We start from the raw sequence: 15,687 nt of genomic DNA on the forward strand, positions 1-15,687 counted from the left end.
AATCAGCTCTTAGTGGCCATGTTTTAGGCTGTGGGGCAACTTTATAATAGCAATGCTTATTTGCTTTGCCTCATTAACTAGTTGTAGCAGTAAGGCACACTGACAAGATGTATTAACATCTTGTCTGCTGAAGTGGGGGAGCGTAAACCCCCCCTCCAGCAATGCCCCCTCTTGCAGACAGCGCATCAGTTCAGTCTCTGCCTGCCTGGCCGGCTCTTGTGAGCATGCACAAGATCTTCCTACTCACCTGCTGTGGGGATAGCGCATCATCACCTTGCAACTGTTGAAGTCCATAGCAGCAGGAATCAGAACGGCTTGCATTGCTGACCGTTCATACATTTGCCCTGCATGTCTGCCTCAGAGGCATAACTATACAATTTGCTCCCCCAAGCCTAAAAAGTTTCCTGCCCCATAGCATTCTGGTGAAACAAACAGAAGACAGAACACAGGGGGGTTACATAATGGCTGGGAAAGAACAGAGAGGAGGTGACAAAGGGACAGAACACAAGGTTAAGTGACATAGGCACAGAACAGAGGAGAGGTGGGGGAGACACATGGGCAGAATGCAGACAGTGGGGTGACAAGTACAGAACAAAAAAGTGTGGGGGGGGGGCATAAGGACAGAACACAGAAAGAACAAAGGGTCAGAACACACAGCAAGACCTCAGTAGGTATGCTAATCAGCCTACTTGCACTTATTTAGCTGGGATCAGCTGTGGGGACTCAGGGCTTGATGGAGTCCTTGACTTGGAGGAGCATGGTATGTCCGGCCACAGTAGCAATATGAGATGCGGGATGTAAGTGGTGGGAGCTGGCTGTAATTGAGTGCAGAGTGGGGGGGGGGCAACAGTGGCCCCAGTGCTGCATGACTGCATGGTCTGGGGGCACATGGGACCCTGCCCCGCCGGCCCAGCCCACCACTGAGCGCCAGGCAGTGGGGAGGGAGCACTGGGGAGCAGCAGCCCGGGTTACATGGAGGGAGCGCCGGGCAGCAGGGATGGAGTTCGTAGCAGCAGAGAGGGAGTGCCGCGCAACAGCGGCCAGGTTACATGGAGGGAGCGCCGGACAGCAGTGGCCCTGGTTACATGGAAGGAGTGCCAGCAGTGGGGAGGGAGCACCGCGCAGCAGTGGCCTGGGTTACATGGAGGGAGCACTGGGCATCAGGGGTTTCACATAGTCTGCTCCTCTGGCGCCCACCACAGACCCTGCTCCTCCAAGCCGCCACAGGGTCTGCCAAACGGTGGCTGCACCACTGATCTACCTGCTATCATTAAGATATCAGTGCCGATATGGACAGAGGAGCATAGGGCCCTGTCATTTAGTGCACACCGGCCCCTTCCTACATGGGGAGAAGTGTAATAAGCTCAGTTAACATGCGCTGATACCCCTTCTATCCCATAATGTAGTTTCATACATCTGCCTCATAGTTTGAAAAATGACAGATAGGAGCTGGTTGGTAGTTTATCTTTTTCCACTTTATCACTCTCCAAGGCTTACTACATCTGATCTATACTTTAAGTTGCATTAAGTTAAAACAGAAGCTACCAGCAGGGAAACATCCAATACTAACTGCATTTCGGAGAATCTTGTTCAAACTTCAAAAAAATAATAATAATTTGAGCTGCTTTGCCATTGTTCATAAACAATGAAAAATTGACATACAGTACTCTCAAATATTCAAGATCCAATACTTTTTTCTCATTTCTGAGTATTTATTATTCTTAACAAATACATTAAAAAGAAAAAAAAACTATATTATGTGATATAAATAGTTTATTTACATTACAGAAAAACGTCAAGACAATGTATACTATTTCAAATATATCCATACATATTCAAATATATCTGTAGTACATGTTTTCATTGGTGTAGATTACCACAAATGCAAGGCAACATGTGTAGGTCTTTTGTCCTTATCTTGACTAATATTAATCTAGTCCAAGGTCTCTTCTGGTAGTTTTGCCATTGTGGAAACATGCGCGTTCAGATTAACCTTGTCGATGCTCTTGTTGTGTTATCTGAACTGTAGTGGCCAGTGTTTTGCTTTTGCCTGTGGATCCTATTGCTTCTTGGACATTTTCTGTAAGGAAAAACATATCAGTAAAAACAGTACTTGGGCTTCAGGGATCAAGGTTAAACAATTTATGCAATATGCAATACAGGGTGGAATATCTTTTTAAAACATATTTACAGATTTTTCAGACCCACATTTTCCATTTGGGCCTAATACAAAGGATAAGAGATTCAGAAAGTGAGAGATTTGGTAAGAAATCTCCAGTTTTTTAAAGCGGCAATCATTTACACGCAAAACCAGTTTGATTTTGAAGTGTAAATGATTGCCACTTCAAAAAAACTGGAGATTTCTTCCCTAATCTCTCACTTTCTGAATCTCTCATCCTATTAAATCTCACCCCATGTAACTGCAGGGCCGGCTCCACCACTAGGCAGCTTTAGGCATTTGCCTAGGGCGCCGACCACTGGAGGGCAGCACTTAGGAGCCCCACCTCATGGAGCCAGTTGAGAGGTAGTGCCTCAGCGGCGCCCGCACCATCCCCACCCCCCCATGGAACCAGGGGAGTGCAGCGGCGCCCGCACCGTCCCCAACCCCCTTGAAGCCAGGTGAGCGCAGTGGCGCCTATACAGTCCCTAACCCCTGCGGTGCCCGCACCATCCCCACACCCTGTCCCCCGTGGAGCACCTCGGCAGTGGCGGCCACATCCCCTCCCCTTCCCCTCCCTCCGCCACAGCTCTCCTCCTCTCTCCCCCCTGTCATGGAGCGACTCAGCGGCCGCACCCCCGCCCCCTCAGAGCAGATGAGTAGTGACTAGAAAACCCTGCCCACAAAGTTAATTTTATAATTGGGCCCCTAGATATCAGTTTGAAGACTACATACTTAACATATGTTAAGCGGACTAATGCTGGAATAAAACTGTACACTTTAAAATGTAAAAAAAAAAAAAAAACAATTTGAGCTCATACAGAGCCTTTAGTCCATAGCTGGTTCCCTAAAGGCAAACTTGTACATACAGGTAAAAAAATAAATAAAACAAATAACCGCTTATGCTTAACATTTGTAACATGCCAAGTGACAATCATGCTGCTTTCTAAAAAAAGATTTAGAGACATATTCAGCCTATATAGATTATAGAACACACCAAGTTATGATTTGTTATTATTATTATGAATGTGAGGCATTATTATGCACATACTGTATGATCAGAAATGTAAACAATGAAAAGAAACACATTATATAAAACGTAGCATATTTATTACAATACTGATTATGTTTTACCCAATACTTTATATCGTAGAAAATATTCTTGTAATGGCAATTATATTAATATTTGTGTTAAAACAAGTATTAAATGATTTAGAATCACAGTAATGCAATATTCGTATACTTTGAAACCAAAAGTGCAGGCAGGCCAACCGTTGTAAAATATTAATGGTTTTCTGCAGGTTTATATACATTAATCTATACACTTTACTTCCTTTCTAATCCATTATACAGTGTTCAATCAAGCGAGCTTCATCAATGTTCACTGCTGAGTAGCTACAAACCTGTGATGACAGGGAACATTTTCTAAGTAATATACCTTTCTATTGTTTCTAGTTGAATGGATTTTATACTTCATTTGACAAACTTGCACACTGCACTGAAAAGCTTTGTAATGTCTCTTTCATTTGCTATAGGAAGATCCCTACTAGCAGCTTATCCCCAGTGGCATTTTAGTGACATAAAGAACAATTGTTTCAAATTTGCCAAAAGCAGGCTACGCATCAGCTGAAGAGGGAAGTCATGTGTCTAGAGTAAAATATTAGCGTGGGTTATTATTTTAGGCACTTAAATTTACAAAAGAATCAATGCTCCACCTGTCACTCTGCTGCCCACTGCCCTTCATCATGCAGATTTCTGCTGAGTAAATTTCTATTCTAGTATAGAGGAAAAATTTACTATGAATATAGTACATTATCAGGACCATCTCCCTCGTGAAGTCTGTGATAAAGAAACACATTGTAGCATGGCACACAGAATTACACAGTATTACTGATGTAGTTGGAGTCTGGCATATCCTATCCCATATCCTAGTGGTAATCTCTTGTGTACATGTTGGTTACTGTTTACATTCCTTTATCGATTTTAACTCTTGCGCACATTGATGTGATCATGTGATGTCATATACGAGTGATGGCTAACCTTGACACTCCAGCTGTTTTTGATTTACACATCCCAGCATGCCCTGCTATAGTTGTACTATTTGGCCATGCTAAATCTGATGCAGGGCATGCTGAGATGTGTAGTTTAACAACAGCTGAAGTGTCAAGGTTAGCCATCACTGTCACATACCTTAGTCCATTATAAGAGGAGGCACAATTCTCTGCCTCACACAGTACATAGCATTAATTCCAGACTTTATAATCAAGTTCAAATAAAACAGTAATGTTTTAGTCCACAATATTTTACTGTCAGATGGATACTGCCAAGATGCAATGATAATGACACTATATAAAAACTATAGTACCTTAGAAAGCAGTGGCTTGGCAGTGATGGGTAATTGCATGTTTCCATAAATAAGCACAAACAGTAATTTGAGAGTTTTCTAATTCAGTCATCTCGTGTGTTACATTGGCTAAAACCTGACTAAAAGATGGGTACTTAATCAATCCATCCACAGTACAATAAGGTTAAGAAAACTGTGACATTACAGCATAATATTATGGCGAGTTGATTATTAGCATAGAATTAGAGTCTGATCAAAGGCAGTGCAATGGAGTAATAATGACCATTGGCCCTCTGGTTACTTGGTGATCTATTACTTTTACAGTTACATATATTCCAAGTGCATTATTTGTTTAGATTGCCATTATTTATACCAGTAATCGGAATGTGATATACAGCAGTGCAATTGCTTTCAATTAGCAGGCCCCCCACTTGCCTGTAAATGTTCTCCATATGGTATTCAGAACTCCCATTTGCTGCAAAATAGCCCCACAAGCCTTCATATATTACATTTACCCTAAAACTCGCAGTCCAATGGATTTCCTCTAAAAGTCCTTTAGTTATGCCATGGAAACTGCCAAACACACATATTTACAAACTCTCATTTCTGCTCAAGCTTCTAATCCAAAATGTATTTTTAATACATTTAAATCACTTCTCAACCCTCCCTCACCGAAGCCAACAGCCACTATCTTGCTTTCTACTTCAGGGATAAAAATGACAAGATCCTAGATGAATTGGTATGCTCCGACTCAGTCAGTGATCTGCTGAATTCCCCACCTGAGCCCTCTGATGTATTTACTTCATTTGATCCCACAAATCAATGAAGTATCTGCACTTTCCTCTTCCTCCCACTATACTACCTTTCTCCTCTCAACCCTATACCCTCACAAATAAGTCAATCTCTATCTCCTGTGCTCATCCTAACCTTAACTAAAATCTGTAACCTCTATTTCTCTACTGGTAACTTTTCTTTATTGTTCAAACATGCAGTTATTACTCCGATTCTGAAAAAACACAATTCTGACCCAAGTTCTCTCTCAAACTACCATCCCATCTCTCAACTTCCATGCACCTCCAAACTACTTGAAAGACTTGCCTACACTCGCCTTACACACTTTCTTAACTCACACAACTTTTTGGACCAACTTGAGTCAGGCTTTTGTTCCCAACACTCCACAGAGACAGCACTGGCTAAAGTTGTAAATGATCTGGTCACTGTTAAGTCTAAAGGCCACTATGAACTACTAATTCTTCTAGATCTCTTTGCTGCTTTTGACACTGTTGCCCACACACTGCTCATACAAACACTACAATCCCTAGGTCTTAAAGGCACAGCCCTCTCTTGGTTCTCATCCTACCTATCTAACCAATCCTTCAGTGTCCGTTTCTCTAATTAGACCTCCTCTTTGCTACCTCTATCAGTTGGAGTACCTTGGGGTTCAGTCTTAGGTCCTCTGCTTTTCTCAATCTACAGTATACCTCATCTCTTAGCAAACCAATCAGCTCTTTTGGATTTCAGGATCATCTATATGCGGATGATACTCAGCTCTACCTATCCTCCCCGGACTTTTCCACATCTGTGTTGGGTCGTGTCTCTAAAGACCTTTCTGCTGTTTAATCCTGGATGTCATCTCGCCACCTCAAACTTAATATTACTAAAATAGAATTAATTTATATTTCCACCAATAAATAGTAGTTACCAACCAGATATCTCTATCGCTGTTGAGAATATGACAATCACTCCTACCACTCAAGCTCACTGCCTAGGTGTCTTCCTTGACTCTGAACTTTCCTTTGTTCCCCACATTCAATCTGTCTCGAAATCATGCCAACTGCACCTACAAATCATATTCAAAATTCATCAAAACCTTACACATACACTGCAAAATCAATAATCCATGCTCTCATCATCTCATGCATTGATTATTGCAATAGTCTCCTTATTGGCCTTCCCCAATACAAACTCTCACCACTATAGTCCATCATGAATGCAGCTGCGAGGCTAATCTTCCTAGCCAGACATCTGCAAAGCTACTCTGTCAGTCACTATATTGGTTACCTGTATTCCACCGTATTCAATACAGAATTCTTCTACTTGCACACAAAGCCATAAACCAAACTACACCTACATACATCTTTTCTATTATCTCAAAATATCTTCCAACCCGACCTCTATGCTCCTCACAAGATCTACATCTCTCATCCACACTCATTACTTGCTTCCATTCCCAATTGCAGGACTTTCTTTGGGCTGTGGAATGCCCTCCCAAGCACAATAAGACTCTCCTCCAGTCTCCAAAGCTACAAGCGTTCCCTGAAAACTTACCTCTTCAGGCAAGCTTATCAAATTAAAAAATCAGCCACTTAACCTTCATATACTGTACTATTCCTATCTAATCACATCCCCACTGTACCGTCCACACATATACGATTTCTTTTTCACATTTTCCATCCTCCTGACACATGGCCAAACTGCTGGGTCACTGTATAATACAGCACACCAAGAACCTTTGCATTCTGGTGGAATAAACACAATAATAGATTGTAAGCTTGCAAGCAGGGCCCTCATACCTTTGACTGCAAATACCCAGTTGTTGTATCACTGTTTCCAATTGTAAAGTGCAACAGAATATGCTGTGCTACATAAGAAGCTTTTAATAAATAAATAGGAACTCCTCTATTTGCAAGCAGTCCAGAACCTCTACATGCCTGCTCACTTGTAACTCACTGTGCACCTCACATGTTACTCAGGCCTTTCTACATTCTGCTCACACTTTGCACACTTCCCCCACATTCGATTCACACCATTCATACAGGTCATACTTACCTTGAAAGTTGCAGCTCACAGAAGGTATAGGGAACACATACTGTATGGCATAGAATACATTGCAAATGCTCATTTCCTGAATCAGAAGTGATGTATGACCTCTCTGTGTCATTCGGTGGAGGTCACAACAAGTGGAAACAAGTCAGAGACTATGGAGGTCATTCTGGCTATAAGGCACTGTTGCAAATTGGCAATGGTGAACGATGTTTTGCGACTACACATGCGCATAAACATTGACGCACATGTGCAGCCAATTGGTGTGAGCGGGCATGGCAAATTGTTTATTTGCCAGCCACTCACACACTGTACTGCGTGCAGGGGGTGTGGGGGCCTCAGGGCCAGATTTCCCACTAGGCCCATGAGGCACGGGCCTAGGGGCAGCACTAATTAAGGGCGGCAGGCAGCCAGGAGCCTCACCTGGCACAGACAATGGGGTCTGCTCCCTCATGCTTACATCTGCAAAGGAAAACAGGAGACAGCTATAGCGGAGAAGGCTGGTTAGATCTAGTCACACACACACTGAGGTGGGAGAAGGGGGGCTACCACCGTGCTTATCATTGCTAATGTTCTCCTCCGAGCAGTGTCCATTCAAGGCGCTGGATGGGCTCTTCGTGCTGTTGGAGTGGCTCTTGAACAGGAATTTAGTGCTCCTGTCCATCATGCCCGGCATGGCAGCTCCCGGGGCAGTTGTCAGGGACTCAGTGGTAGTAGGTAGAGATGGTGGCTCCGGGCTGCCAACAGCAAACTCACATGCAACTTCAGCACTCTGCTACTGCGCCAGCTAAGAGGGTCCTGCTCACTAGCTCTGGGTCTCTATTGGAATCAGCATTGGATTGTCGAGGTCAGCGCAGCACTGACATCACCCCTTGCACAGGTCTCTTAGAGACCCAGAACTTGTGACCTGTGCCATGTGCTGCAGCTGCTGCTAGTGCTCCCTCTGTGGGTGCTCCCCATGCCAATGTGCACTCCCTCTTGAACTGTAAAATATGTTGGAGGGAGGGGTGGCCGAAAATGTGGTGCCTGGGGGTGGCCTGACCCCTAAATCCAGCCCTGGGGGGACCATTAAATTATTTTCTCGACACACACAAGCTGCAAATGGATGTTTATGCAAAACATCCATTCACATGCATGCGGGTACATTCTCAGTACATGCGGCGGATAGGCTTTTGTGCGGGCGGCGTTTAAAAGACCAGCAATGCTGCAAATTTCACAGCTTTTTGTGACAACCAGAATAACCTCCTATATACGATCAGGAGAATAGAGCAGGCTTGGCACAGATAAAGGCTTGATTGGATGCTGGTGGGGTGTCTTTTTGACCACAATTGATATTTAGTTATTAATGTATTATTTGTTGTCCTATATTTTATTCTGTTTGATTTAAAAATGTATTCATACAGTACACAAATTTAAAAAAAAAAACATTATAAATCACATATCAGTATTTTTTTAATACTTTTTTGCTTTTAGAAGAAGTATAATAACATCATGTTTCTTTGTTGAGAAATACAAATACAATTCCAGTGGTTCCCTGCATGGTAAAAATCCTTCACTAGCGTCTGTCATTGAAATGGGAATCTGGTCATTTTATTTTTAACACTAACAAGCTATCTCAGAATCCGCCACATAGTGCCTACAGGTTTGACAGCCCTTGCAATCTTAAAACCAAGATAATTGAAGCAGCTGATGGCATCATAATGGTGCTCCTGAATAAAACTGTTTACTCAGTAAATGAAGTAGTATCTGTTCAATGGATGTGCCCTCATTTCGTTGACTGTCATACAATATAAGTATTTCCAGAATGATTCATACAGAATGTCATCCATCAAGGTAAATAAAGCACTGTTTACTGTGATGTACTATTCAGACACCTCATCCTAAAACGTATTCCTCTACAAATTAAACTGTCAAATCAATTGCATGAATGAAAAGTTAAAATTGCTCTGGTGCTAGGGATGGATGTATACAATTTAGCATGGAATAAGTAACAAGGACATCATTTATCTACACTAGATGTGCATGCAGTGGGTACTCCCCATAAAGGTTTATTATTCTTTGTTACTCCCTATATCTTTATTATCCAGTGTGCCTCTATGTGAGTGACATACGCTGTGCTTATCATCTTGAAGATTTCAGTTATACTTAAATCAATATGTAATTAAAGAAGATTCTTTAAGAATTTACCACACACTTCTTTTTTAATACATAAACTTAAGAAAAGTCACCCCAAACACAATGATAAAAAGTCTATGCACTTGTAAAATACGTTTATTATGATGGTTAACTGAGTAAATATGATTAACCATTAAAACCTTGCAAGCTAATAGAAGACAGCATGAAGGATTATCAATCATTGGATTAAGCATGGGAAGAATCCTGAATTTCTTAGTATTAAAGATTTACAAGGTATTGACAAACTATCATAATGCTAGCTCCTCGTGTCCACCAACGTCCCACATTTTCCCTTGCACCGCTTAAAGTTGTGCAGGAAAATGTGTGATTGGTGTACCATAATTCTCTGCCACATGCACAGCTGGACATCATGACCGCATCACTGAGAACTGAATTGCCGACTTGAAATATAATTTTTGTAGGAATGCTGGAAATATTCATGCAATGGGTAGAATCAATTAGCAGGAAAATAGTTCTTGCAAATAGTTTTTAACATGTTAAAATAATTTCAAATCAGATAAGCATCTCGTAAACCATATACTTCAAGGATTGTATGCACGACTCTCCAACCAATAAATAGTAAAGCACATTACAGTATATTTCATTTAAAAAACTAAGAAACTGACCAAAATCCACCTTGGTACCCCCACATGACCCTCACTTGCTCCAAAATGACACCATACTGTATACCACTGAGACCTCTTACTTTTACAAAAGTATGATCAGATACTAGGGCTGGACTGACATTAAAATCATCCCTGCCATTTAAAGCTCACAGGCCCACCTTGGGGATGGCATCTTGCCTATGTGGTCCTCTACTTGGATAATTTGAGCAGCTTCCAGACTCCCACAGTATGAGCAAAGTGATGCCATGAAGTCGTATAATGCTTTACATCAATCTCACTTGAGTGGAATAAGATTTGCACTATGACTTGCCAGAGGGTAAGGTGGTCATACAAGAACAATTATTTTTTATTTCAGTTTTATAAAAGCTTGTGCTTCATATGCTATACTAAACCACATTCAGATCATTAATATATTGTAAAAAGCAGAACCAATCCATTTTCACTCTTCTTTTTACTCTTAGAACAAATACTAGGAAAGCTTCTTCTTGCTTAAACAGTTTTATAGCAATTTTGTTCCTACCCATAGAACAAAACTAATAAAATACATTTATAGTATAATATAATGAAGGTTAAACCTATAAAGCATGGGTAAACGCATGGCATTTAAAAGCTTTCACATTAAAAAATATTTATGCAGCTCTTTTTTTCACTAGCCAGTCACATTAGTTGCAAAAGTAGAGTTCTCAAACAAGGCTTCAATGCCACCTATTTGATAAGGGTTTCTACATAAAGAAATGATCTGGTGGAAATATTTTTCATTTTCAAATAAGGCAATAGTTTAAATACTAGCTGCTGCTTAAATATCATTTAAAATTATATGTATAATTATATGTATACAATATATATATCAAGTGCAACTTTTGTAGCATTTACTAAGGAGTCTGTGATGTCATATATGGGTATTTTTCAGTTGTTTTATTATCTGGTGGCAGTGCATGGGGACATATGTGACAATCACTATTTATATTGATTTTATATGTTTGCATATACTTTTACTGACATTAGCATCATGTAATACATTTTGTTCTGTTGTGTCATACACAATAAATAGATTATATGATATATAGTTTTCCATTGCATGTTATTTATGCACATATTTTAATAATAAATATTTTATATATGTTAATTTTATGTATTGAATATACACATGTGTTATAGTGTATAGTGTAAAAGTGAATTGTTTGTCACTTGTGTGTTGTATCACTTTTATTTTCATGAAGGGGAGCATGTCCCTAAAATGTGTACCAGTAAATTATATGTTATCACTGATGTTCAAATCTCAGAGAGAAAACAGTTAAGTAATTGAACCAGGAACAGTTGCCTAGTTTACTTTGCCAAAGCATATTGCAGTAAGAAGAGTTTGGAAAAGTTGGGAAAAGTTACTGTGCTGTGAGTTCAGGTGACTATACATCTGAACAAAACTGTTACAACACATATTAATATAGTATAATAATGTATTCAATTTAGTAAAATTAAGTTATTATTTTTATGAACAAGTGGTTACCTGTTACTATCACATATACACATACAACTATTAATTTGAAAATGGATTTGGAATTACTGGATGTTGTCCACTCTAATGGTGTAATATAAAGTCAATATCTGTAGTGTTCCTCTTAATATATAACTTCCTTATAATAATCTCTGTGGCACTCCCAGTGGTTATTATGGCTTTATTGGAACAGCCATTGAGATTAAAATCCTCTGACTGAAAATTCCATGACCATGTCCCTAATTTAATACTAAAAACAGGAACTCAATATGAAACTCAATTTTTTTACATTTTCCATTCACAATATAATAAACATGTTTCTTCATCATGAATATATTTAAACAATAATAATTACTAAAGTACAAACTTTAGTTCATTGCAACATCAAATGTAAAAAACTTAAACTATTTGGTGGATGTATTTAGTACTATCTCCAGTTTTTTTGTAAATAGTGTTTTTATGTGGACGCCTTCCGATATGTCAGTTTTAATACAGTGTTTGGTATTTCCAACAATGGAGTAAATTTACTCTTTATTTAAAAATAAAAAGAGGTGATGTTGACTAAAGCAACCAATCATATTCTGTCTTTTATTTTCTCGGATGCAATAGAGAAATGATAGACATAATCTGATTGGTTGCTATGGGTAACATCACCTTTTACATTTTTAGAAGCTGTCGTAGATTTACCTCAATGATTCCAATGTACGCTGTTCAGCAGCAAGGTGATGAATATACACATGAGATATATATATATATATATAGAAACTCCCCCGTTTGGCGAAAAACAGCACTCACCAGACTTTAGCACTGTGGTATTCAGGGTTAACGTCCCACTGGTTTAATCACAAGATAGGTCTGCCGATGTTTCGGTCCCTCAAGACCATTCTCAAGGCAGCAGCAACAAAAAACAGCATACACAGCAACAGCATCAAAGGCACGCAATTGTCCCTGTCCAGCCACAATTGCGTGCCTTTGATGCTGTTGCTGTGTATGCTGTTTTTTGTTGCTGCTGCCTTGAGAATGGTCTTGAGGGAACGAAACGTCGGCAGACCTATCTTGTGATTAAACCAGTGGGACGTTAACCCTGAATACCACAGTGCTAAAGTGCTGTTTTTCCCCAAACGGGGGAGTTTCTGTATGTTTGGAGCAGTGTGCCCTACACTCTGCTCTTTATACGGCACCCCAGCAGTTATCTTTAAGTGTGTTAAGTGTTTAAGTATATATATATATATATATATATATATATATATATATATATATATATATATCTGTCAACAGTGGTTGGTATTTGAACTGTCTGTATTTTGACTGTCAGTAAATCATACTGAACCCAATTAGACAAATACGTACAGGAGATCAAAACCAAACAAGGATGAATGGACACTTTCAGTTGCCTGTAACTGGCATGTTGGGAACAACTCTAATGGTGGGATGGTACAAAGTTACTCAAGTTTACAATTTTTTTATATAAATACAATTACACCAAATAACATATAAATCACAACATATAGTTTCACAGATGTGTAGAAAATCACACACGTGAAACATAAGTAACTGTATCAGTATTATAAAATCACAAAACATATATTTTTTTATAAAAAATAATTTATCATAAAAATTAGGCTTTCTTGTATGAGGGTCAACAGTTTAATCAGTAATGGTGAATCCCCAGGATTTATTAATGCAAAAAAACCAGACCCAGCGGCTGCTGTATCACCAGTGCTGCGGCTTCCAGTGTTTGTGTGCCCCTGATAGTTGTTTCTGAGGCAAAAGCCCTCCTGATGGATTGTATTAGGTTTGCCATGCGAATGAACATGTGGTAATTCCAAAGTAACCCAGTGCACATGCGCAATTGAGCAAATATATCCATAAGGCAGTGGAGCTTAAACCGGATGCAAATTGATTAGCCACTGTGGAGTGGGGAAAACTAGATCCTGGGACCATAGAACTGCATGTTACGCACCACATGCATCTGATGCACCATTTTTTTAGGGTCAGCAACCAGGTCTGGTCTCTCTATTAAATGTCTCGTATTTTTATATATACGCTGCGGGCATTAGATATGTATCGTAAATTACCCCTTTCATAGGGGAGAGTTTGGTACAAGTTTAAGGTTGGCTGTTTCCCAGAAAAAGTTTGGTATTGTAGCACACTTTAATATTATGCCGAGAATAGATAATTAGGCAAAGATCGTGTACCCCAACACTAGTGGGAATTGAATATTAGGAGTGTGGGACCCCACGTTGTAAGGATAATTTATATCCTTTTTTAAGTTTCATTTGTATGTCATCTCTGTTTTGTGTTTTTTATATTTCGCTATACTTTTAAAAATCTATAACATTAAAAGTTACATTTGAATTGACTCTTTACTTTTGGTGCACCACACGGTGACATTTCTTTCTGTCCCAAACCATGCATGTAACTTTTTGATGTCCAGTGGTAGCACACCCTCAAATGTTATACAAATCTAATGATCCAAATACCTACTGAGGGGCCAACATTCTTGACCTACATTCACCCCTTCCTGTGCGACTACCAATCCTCCTTTCTAAATATACAGGTCTGGTCTCCACTCATTGACGATGGGGAATGCATCAACAGCTTTTTTATATTTTTGCCACGCCTATATGCCATTATATGTCTATCCTGAAGGACCTTCCTAACAGTCAAGTCAGATACAACAAGGGCAAGATGAAATACTAATATGTTTCCACATACTTCTTGTATACTCCATCATGACTGATGAAGACTTTTCGTCAAATTGAGTAATGAAAACCATTCGCCCCTTTGTATGTTAACTGTAGAAACCATCTGTGCCTGAACTTTGATGAGACACTCATGAATCTTTTTAATTTCTCCAATTTGGCCTTCAGCTCTCTACGAATCCGAATTGTTGCAAAAGACTCATAAAATGGGAAATTGAGAGACTGTCCTTCAAGTTGGATGGATGGTTTCTTGTTGGATATAAAATTGTGTTATGGATGGACTGTTTACGCTTTGCCTTCCTTAAAGATGGTGACATCCAAAAAGCGAATGTATTATAAATCCATATGACCCAAGAATTGAACCATACTAGCCAGACTGTTGAGATCCTCAAAAATGGTGTCAAAGTCAACCTTATTGCCATGCAACACAATAAAAATCATTGGATATTATCCTATCTCAGCAAGATATAAGTTGATTTATACTTATGCATAAAGGCATTCACATAAGCTGGTGCGACGTTGGACCCCATTGTGGTTCCAGTCAACTAAAAAAATAATTTCTTTTCATATCTGAAGTGGCTGTTGTAGAATGCCAACTCCAAAATCTCTAAAATAATTCAGTTGGGTGGCCACGATAGAATGATGTATTTATTGTAAACAAACATTGGGATGCTTTCTATTTTACAAAAATGTTGGATTTTAAAATAGTTTTATTAAGGGCCATATGTCAGGATACAATAATCCTACAACCCTATCACTGTTATTATGGTGATTACATAACATGATGTATTACTGATGGTTCAAATTCAAAGCAAAGCCTAGCCTAGTTTGTACAGTCCTGGTTAATATTACAAATAATAGACCACATGGCAATTTCTGATTATTCTTTCACATAGCAACAAACAAGAAGCAGAGCAGGTGCATGTTATGATGTAGAATGAGGTATATGCCATACGTATCAAAAGTTTTAACTGTTTCCAATTTCATCTGATTCACACATGAAGGTCGCATGTATAACAGATATCCCTGAATATAATAATAAAGTCTGCCATTTGGGGCATCTACTGTATTGCATATTTCAGCATTCAATAAGAAAGGTTACCATGTTTTTAATTAAATTTGTGTAAATGTTAATGGTTAATAATTTTAATATTTATCATTTTGAAACATATTGGGGGAAATTTACTAAGATGTGTATTCTACTTCCCATGTGATGTTTCTATGGGCAACCATTCTAAATGGTGCTAAATAAATAAGTAGATTCTGGTTGCCCATAGCAACATCACATGTGAAGTAGAGTACATATCTTAGTAAATTTCCTCCATTATGTGACACTTGAAAGAAATGTTATTTCCAATCACCCA

General features: G+C 39.3%; 1 protein-coding gene across 1 annotated transcript in view; it reads right to left on the reverse strand.

Moving 5' to 3' along the window:
- Positions 1-1,755: 1,755 nt before the first annotated feature.
- TMEFF2 (transmembrane protein with EGF like and two follistatin like domains 2) overlaps positions 1,756-15,687 on the reverse strand; it is a 697,773-nt gene continuing 683,841 nt past the window's right edge. The window contains exon 10 of the mRNA XM_083153496.1: positions 1,756-2,080. Coding sequence (XP_083009622.1) covers positions 1,984-2,080 — 97 coding nt within the window. The 3' untranslated portion in view covers positions 1,756-1,983. The remainder of the gene's footprint in view (positions 2,081-15,687) is intronic.

Source organism: Crinia signifera, chromosome 7, assembly GCF_055691185.1.
Source record: "Crinia signifera chromosome 7, ASM5569118v1, whole genome shotgun sequence".
In the NCBI taxonomy this organism is placed as follows: domain Eukaryota; kingdom Metazoa; phylum Chordata; class Amphibia; order Anura; family Myobatrachidae; genus Crinia; species Crinia signifera.